The sequence below is a fragment of the Alligator sinensis genome, unplaced genomic scaffold (genome assembly GCF_000455745.1).
Source record: "Alligator sinensis unplaced genomic scaffold, ASM45574v1 scaffold510_1, whole genome shotgun sequence".
Classification (NCBI taxonomy): domain Eukaryota; kingdom Metazoa; phylum Chordata; order Crocodylia; family Alligatoridae; genus Alligator; species Alligator sinensis.
This window is the reverse complement of record NW_005842052.1, coordinates 1,687,871-1,696,783: the sequence shown is the minus strand read 5'-3', so window position 1 is coordinate 1,696,783 and position 8,913 is coordinate 1,687,871. Positions and strand designations below refer to the sequence as shown.

Below are 8,913 nucleotides of genomic sequence, written 5' to 3'. Positions count from 1 at the left end.
GGAAAGAGGCAGCACTAATTTCCATTCCCCTCCTGCCAAATTTCCAGACCTGTGGAGAGTCCCACGGGCTAGATAACATGGCTCTGCATGCTAGATAGTGCTGGAGTGTGGCCAGATGGAGCATGACATGGAGGAGGGTGCACCGGATCGTACACATAAACCAATTCCACGTGCCGACCCCGGGAAGGATCCTCCCCATAGACTGACCCTGCACCATGGGGCCAGAAGGTTGGGTGCCATTGGTTTTAAGTAACTCTCTCTCCAGAAACAGAGTTGAACACTAGGGTAATCATTGAATATACAAGTGTACCAGAGAAGCAACTGAGTTAACAAATGTATTTGAACTTCAACTTCTGAATTCTTAGTAAAAATAATGAAGAGTGAATCAGAAAGTATAATGCTGGTGAAGAATACACTGACAGCAGCCTCCCAAGACACATGATTTGCTCTTTTAGCCCTAGCAGAAATTTGGATAACTGTTTCATACTGTCATGAGAATCACAGAACTGAGTCATAGGAATCATAGACACAAATCTTTTAGAATTGATTATGCATGCTAACTTTGCCTTTTTCCAACACCAGACCCCACGGTTCTTCTGTTGCTAACAAATACAGAACACATTTCATAAAAGATATGTAGAGATAATGCTCACCATGAAGGACTATGCAGTGCTCTCACCTGTTATATTGCAGTAAACCCAGAGAGGTCCAAGTGGTCCACTTCCATCAGAATCAATGTGGAAGAAACCAGATGTCTTTCCTTTGTGCCGATAGCCTTCACAGGATTGCTCATAGATGGCTGGAATAAGGAAAGATTCACCTTATTACACGGGTATGAGAGAGGGCAAAGACAGACCTTTTTGTATAAACTAATGAATTGCCATTGATTATTTCTGGGTTTTATTTTAGGCTCCAATTCAGGAAATGATACTTAAGCATTTGCTGGCATTTTCCAGACTAAGCTAAGTAAACACTTTTAAAGGCTGATACGACCTTAGATGTGTGAAATTGCAGCACTTGTTAGAGAGCACCAATTAACACAGTTTATTCCATGAACATCTGCAAAAGGCTGGTCATCACAGAGCATGGTTATTGTATGCCTTCCCCAGCCCAACAGCTATACCCAAGGTAGAGTTAGCCTGGATTAAAAGTTCAAGTGGGTTTGCCACCAGAATCCAAGTCCAAAAGTTGAGATGAAAGTCAGGAGCTGAGTCCACAATGGATTCAGGAAACTGGAAATAAAGCTAAATAAGACCCTGGGCAGGGCACTGGGGGAGGCAGGAACTAGGGGCAAGAACTGAAGGGTAAGACTAAGGTCTGAAGAAGGAGTGTGGTTGTCATAAGAGCAGGATTCATTTGGTGCATGGCTTAACGTGGTTACCTCCTGGCGAAGGCAGGGTTATGGAGATACCTACTCAGTCCGGTGACCACCTACACTACTCACACCGCATCCTCGACATCAAGTGGCAAGACAGAATTACCAACACAGAGGTCATCACCAAAGCCAACCATCACTGCACTACTCAAACAGTGGCACCTACACTGCTTGCCCATCTCTGCAGGATGGAAGATGGGCACATCCCAAAGGACATCCTATATGGGCAAATTGCAGGTGAGGAGAGAAGAGTAGGTTACCTAAAATTGCACTTGAAAGACATCTGCAAGCAGGACATGAAAACTTTTGGAACTGACCCAAACCTTTGGGAGGCCTTAGCAGGAGGCAGGGCAATGTGGTGCTCCCTCCTCAGTCATGGAGTCCAACATCAAGATGAGAAATGGTCACTTGAATTACAACAGAAATGTGGCCAAAGGAAACAGCCTCTCAGTACAGTAGCCTCTAATGCTGTGTATACCTGTGGCCACTGTGGCAAGCCTAACATCAGTCTCTATAACCATAGGAGAAAATGTACCACCAGTCAGTAGAATAGCTGTAATATCCACTGTCACTTGCTGATGAATGGATGCCATTATTATTATTACAGCAACTAATGAGTTCTCCTAAGGAAAAGAGGTGACTGGTGCCTCTTCCAATGTCTAGTACCAACCCAGATGCAGGTGTGAGCTAACTAGTGAGCTCCCTTTATATGGGAGACATGGATTTATGCCAGCTGGTTATCCTGTTTTCATGCACAGAGCTCTTATTTTTTCTGCACATTTTCCTTTGCTGAAGAACTCATGCCCATGAAACAGCTTTGAAATGTAAATATTCAAGGGGTTAATAAAACAAGCTGTGACTGACACCCTGAATAACAAGAAAGCAGGAAAAAACCTGCCCAAGGGTAAAAGCAGTTCTTTTGATTATAGACATCCTCAGGCAAGACACCACAATTTCAATAGCTAATGCTTCCCTTAGGTGCTATATTACCACTAGTATTGACCTTGTCACCATTAAATTGGTCATATATGCACATATGTTTATCTATGTACACACACGCGCGTGTACTTCCAAAGTGCTAAAGCTTTTATGTGTTATTGTGCTTACCAAACAGTTTCCTTAAAACAGCCGATGCAAATGTATCCCCACAATTCACTAAACAAGCTGCAAAAGGCTCCCTCGACATCCAGGAGATGGCATTAACCCATACTGTGGCCGTGTCTATACTAGACGCTACTGTGCAGTAGCAATGACCTATTGCTACTGCTCAGTAGCCTTGGGGGGAGGTAACCATGATGCAACGGTACTGCGCAGTAGTAACGAGCTACTGCACGGCAGGTTGTCGAAACAGCGCAGTACCGTCAGGAAAAAAGAACAAAAAACGTGCAGGGATGCTACTGCACAGTAACACTGGTTACTGAGCAGTCATTTAGCACTTGGTTATGCAAGTACTAAATGACTGTGCAGTAACAACTATGTAGTCTTCCCTTCCTGTAGATGCAGCCACTAGTAGATTTTATAAAGCAAGCATGGTGGCAGACAACCCAAAGCAAAACCTGAAGTAATGGAGGGGACTCAGAATGGAAACTACACCCCAAAATATCTGATGGAAGCAATGATGGGATCTGTTCAATTATTTAACACACATGGACTTGTCATAGATTCAGTTTATGGTTGACAATTGTTAGTGCTCTTATTGTACAACAAAAAGAGAGAGACCCCAAATCGATATGAGACGGAGACAAAGGGGAAACCTCTCGGGAAACAGACAGCTAAGCGGTAACACAAGGTCACGTGGATGAACGTCTTCCGACTGGGATTCTGACTAGCTGTGCTTTCTTTTCCCCCTGTAAGAGGAATTGATCTTGTTTCCACGTAAGCCGTTCCCAGGTTATATTGATTTGAGTTTATTAACCATAACGGTCTGTTTATTATTGTTTAACTGATTTTATATATTCTGTTTCTCTTAACCACATTTGGCACAAGGGCCAGGACTTGTGAGGTTTTTTATTATTATTATTTTCTTCTAAGAGTCACAAATATTTGGAAGGTATGGTAGATCTGGAAATGGGAATGAACAGAGCAATACCCTTGCAAAACCAATGTCCTTGCAATGAGTGAGCTCATTAGTGATAACAATAGCAGAACACACAGCAATATATTTGGGCATCTCCTTTGGCTGCTGCAAGGTCAAATCTGTCTTTTTCTTGCCCCTTGATTTTATGTGCACATTTAACAGCTATTCACACACAAACAGATCATTATACAGCAATATGGGACATATATAGATTGAGAGAGACTCAGGGGAACATGCAAGTATCCCATTTGTTAGTCTTTATAAATTTCTTCATGAATCCCTACTACTTTTCAGCCATCAGAGTCATACCATTAAGTTTGATATACTATAATGTTTGCTGTGTGGAGGTTGTAAATAAAGCTTCAATGTTCATAGTGCCTTTCATCCAGCATCCTCTCAAGGTGCACTGCAGCTCGAATCAAAAGAGCTCTCCTCCTTGTCACCTCCATATGCTCCCCTCTCCTATCACATGGACCACTGCAACAATTCTGTATCATCAAGATCATATGGGTTCCTCTCTGCCAGGGGAAGGGGAAAAAAATGTTTTCTCCAATTAATGAAGCTTGGGGAAAAAATTAAATAGCCAGCACAGGCTGGACAAAACACCAGACAGCCACTACTAGCATTCCCCAAAATGCTATGGAAAAAATCAGCAGTCACAAATGATCAAGCATCCAGACTGTGCTTTTTCTAGTTTTCGCAGGCTATATCTATCTATCTATCTATCTATCTATCTATCAAAAGTGGGGGGAATATATATAGATAGATACATCTATATCTAGATAGACAGATAAATAGATATATCTACAGCAATATGGGACATCTAGATAGATAGATAGATAGATAGATAGATATGTATATATTTTCCCCCTCCACTTTGAGATCTCTGATCTGGCCTTCACTAACTGGACTTCACTTGTGTCTGATGAAATCGTACTGTAGGGTAGCCGGCTGGTAGGAGCCAAATGCTCAGAGTAGGATTCCCAGAGTTCAGAGGTGGTTCAAGGTGCTCAGCATGCAGCAGGATTGAACCTATATTTAATGTTCAAACTACCATAAAACATGACTAATCTTGTCTCTTCCTGTGCCTTTTTATCCTGATGTATAATGAACTGTAGGAACTGAGAAGTGCTGAGAACCCACTCTCTGATAACAAACCACATGCACAAATTTAAAAAAAAATATCCGAATCAGCTACAACTTATTCCTCATGTATTTACAGTTTTAAAGGCTTCTGGTAGTCTTTCAATTACTGTTGCTGCTGACAAAGGCAACCAGGACACGGGGGAGAAGGAGGAGAGACCATAACAGGCCATTAAGTAACCGGTCAAATAGCCGTGCCTTGATGAATACACAAGGTTCTCAAAACTGCAGCTCATTTAGTGAATTTGCTGTCATCATCATTACAGGACAATTCATCTTGGATCATTAGGGACCACATTGATTGTATCCCTTGCACTTTTTTATGTACAGAAGATGCTGCAAGGAGCAGATATAAACTCTTGTGTCTTGGTACAACTCTGGTGCTGCTAAGAAGTCCTCGTCTACACAAGGTCTCTTGGTGGTTAGTTTAATCCCAACTACTACATTGGCTTAAGACTGGACGACTCTTCTCCAAATTAAGACAAGGGAAGATGTGAAGACTCACTAGTAATGTGGGCTGTGCGGGCCGGGAGCGACCCGAGCCCTTTTCCGTGCTGCACGCGGGCTGTGGCCAGCAGCCTGGGCACGCTGGATCGGAGAGGGAGGGCGACGAGCTGGAATTAGGCACAAACGCTTAGTGGTAGTTTTAAAGATTGTTTACTTACACCGAGATGGCAGTGGTGTAGGCTGGAAAACTTGCTTGAGTTGCGGTTACAGACACAGACAACACGAACGGTCACGTGGAGTTTGCTAGGCTCCACGGAACAGAGCTCCGGATGCTCTGGGTGAACGCGCCACCAAAATCGGAATCGAAGATACGTCTTATAAAATTTGCGCTCGAAGTTGGGAAGAGGTGGGCGATGGATCAGGTCGCCAAGCTCCTCTGAATCTCACACAGGATCTCTATTACCCTGCCGTGTATCCAGAGTCCCCACGAGATGGATGTGGAGTCCTCTTCGGCTTGGGCGGAAACTGCTCAAGCCTCTTATATGGCTAACAGGCCAATCATTAGCCGCCATGTGGGAATAATTTAAAACTAGCCAATAGCGGGGAACGAATTTGCATACCGGTGGCGGGAACTCTTTTGCACCGTGCATTTCTCTTGCAACTTGAGCAATGCACTCTGCAAAAGAAGCTGCAGAAAGGCGGGAAACTTGTCCCTGCACCGGGGTTTTCCTCTGCAACAGGAAACTCTCCCGTGCAATGAAGCTGTAACTTGGCGGGGATAATTCTGGTGCCGAAGCACACACAAAATCATGCCTTTGGGTCATGACATGGGCATCCACGAACAGAAAGAGCTTGCTCACTTCTAGATGACACTGCTGTCACAGTTTTTAAATTGCCTTCTGAAGAGCCAGACGTTAAACCAAGTACTCAGCATAGCTGCGCTGGTTTTGCTCAAGCTATGCTAATTTGTTTCGAATGAGAACCTGTTTTAGGGTGATTTCCTTTTGGTTATAATACAAATCTGTAATATGGACTTTAATCATAAAGAAGAGGATAATAGGAAAGGACAAAGTCAAAGAGGTCATCTTCCTAGCATTGTGATATAGGGGAAATAAGAGGAGTTCCTAGGTCTACATTGGTGGAAATTATGGCTTAACATGAGTGGGGAGAGGTGCTCAAAAGAGAACCAGTTCCTTCCCATTGTTTAGAGAGAGGATTTGATGGATTATACATTATTAGAAACCTGAAAAGGGCACAAAACACTGAAGCTTGTTGTTGTTTGCAGATCACCTTTAGAGGTTGTCTTTTGACTCCTCCATTGGTCTGCCATGTTTGCTCAACATTCCTCCTAGGCAGTCATGATCAGGCCACTTAACATTGTCTCTCACAAACTGAAGCCATCTATATATGAAGATGTTACGAGCTGAAGCTGTTTACCAGCACCGTACCCAGACTCCTGGTGGCCCCGGGTGAACTGTTAGTATCAGCCCCTGCTTTGCCAGAGATAACGATAATAATTTTAAAATTACCATTTTTAGGCCCTCTTTTTGTCCTGGCCCTGGATAGCTGCCCGGTTTGCCCATGCTTGTGTCCAGACCTGCTGTTTACATCCCTCTCTATTCTTCTACAACTGACTAAATGGTAAATCTCTCCATACTCATTCTTCTACCTACACAGTTACAAAAGCCCCGTGAAAGCAGAAAACAGGCCAACAGCCAACCGTACAGGATAAGACACTGGGCCCTCAAAAACCACAGTTCCAAACTTCACTGACAAGGCGTGCAATTCAACCAAATTGAATCCAGTAGGAAATTATTACTGTAGCGGGCATTAACAGTTACCGTTTCCCAAATGTTAATTATGCAGTAGCACTGTACCGAAAACAAAATGACTACTGCAGCTATGTAACTGTCAATCAATGATGACATTTTCACATTAGCCACTGTTTGAAAAACTGAGCCTTTTTTACTGAACAGAATGCAACTTTTCAGAGGTTGCCAACATTTTTTCAATGATTTTTTTTTTCTCATTAAAACAGGCTATTTTGTGGTAAGATTTCGGTGAATCATCATTGGCATTGCTTGCATTTTCACTCTTCGAGGAACAGAAAAGTGACCTTATTCTTGAAAAGTGAAGCCAGCTATGATAAATTATCAGGAACAATTTCTAAATGTTTCAATGGTTGAAAGCTTGTTTCTTAGCAAGGGGAAAAAAAAAAATCAAATGTTTTTTCCCCAAAACAAGTTGTTTTATTTTTTAAATTGAAAGAAAAAAAAATTGTTAAACCTTTTGCGCACACACAAATATGACTCTTTCAATTCTTTAAAAATTGAAAGCAAACTCTAAATGTTGAGGTTAAAGTTTCATTTAATTTGTTTTGGAAAACCAGCCCTTCATTTTTAGAGTAGCTCAACTTTTTTTGTCTGGTTTTGTTTTGTTCTTTGGACTGTCTCCTATTCTAAAGCTAGGACATCCCCTGGCATAAATCAACATCTCCCCATTGGTTTCAATGGCAATATAGATTTATATCCATTGAGTGTCTCGATGCTCACATCATACTTGCTCACTTCTGTGATAAATCAGTGTTTACTATTTTATTTTCCCATGAGCTCTGAGAGATCACTGGAGAGTGAGCTGGGCTTAGGCATCAGACATGCTCATTAAATTCCACTTGTAGGGCAAATTTGGCTACCCGTTATATTTGTGTATTCCCTTTAACGAAACATGACTGCACTTCACTGAGGGCAGAATCTCAAAGCAGACTAGCACAGCATAGTTCTAGCTTTCAGACTAATTTCTCTTGAAGAATCTTTGATACTGAGAACAATCCACTTTCGAGGTAGGAATATATTGAGACTTGGAAATTCCAGGTTGAGTTGGTCAAGACAGATATCAGAAGCATGTATTTCACATGTGCGCCGAGAAAATTTTATTGAGATCCATTTTTAAACAAACACAGAGCCAGAGAAGGGTACTTTTTTGCAGTCAGAATAAGAGAGTGCGCTGCAAGGAAGTTTTTAAAGGATGCTGCTGTGTTTCATTGAGACATTTAAAATCTTTCTAGCCCTCTGCTACTTAAACTGACATAGTCGAAGAGCTGCATCCTTCATTCTGAGAGCCGTTTGTTTCCCCAAGCACTGCAGAGGTGCTTCCCCAACTGCAGTTCTCAAGGATAGGATGAGCGGTGCTGACAGAGTTCAGATGTGCACAATACTGACGGAGCTCAAAATGATGCCTCCTCCAGCCCCTTCATAATCCTCTGTGAAACGCATATATCCACGTTTCTCCTTCAGGTACCCCTCTCAGCCTAACGTATCTCAAAATAAACTCGCTTTTCAGTTCAACAACTTGATTTTCTACTAGAGTTCTCATTTTGAACAGCATTTTTTGATCACAGTGTCCATCTCCTCCCTGCTGTTCCTTATTCTCATCTTTCTGTGAGCTTCAGAAATGGTTGTTTTTCAAGCCCTTCCCCACACTTCTATGTTCTGTGTCCTTCAATCATTGTAGCTTGAACCAATTCTAAATTTTCCCCTATGTCTGTCAATTCCACAGTGAAATGAATACAGGTGCAGTCACAGCACGTGAGGTTTTGGTCCATGTACATGTTTCCTTAGGTTTTTTGCTTTTCCCTTTAAGAACATAGAATCATAGAAAAGTAGGGTTCAAAGGGACCTTGGGAGGCCATCTGGTGAAACCCCGCTTAAGTCAGGATCCTACTGACTTAAGCATGCCTGATATGCCTGTTGTATTTGCTCTTAAAAACTTCCAAGGACGGGGATTCATGAAAATGATGGAAGTTTTAAGGATCGGGTTAGACAGGCACTTGACTTGACAAAGATGAGTCTATAGCTAATTGCACAGAAATTTA

At 42.3% G+C, this 8,913-nt stretch overlaps 1 protein-coding gene across 1 annotated transcript in view; it reads right to left on the bottom strand.

Annotated features, from left to right (window-relative positions):
• The window catches only part of CNTNAP5 (contactin associated protein like 5), a 446,813-nt gene that overhangs the window by 130,113 nt on the left and 307,787 nt on the right, over positions 1-8,913 (bottom strand). Inside the window, exon 12 of the mRNA XM_025203314.1 lies at positions 680-799. Within this exon, the coding sequence (XP_025059099.1) occupies positions 680-799 (120 nt within the window). The remainder of the gene's footprint in view (positions 1-679; positions 800-8,913) is intronic.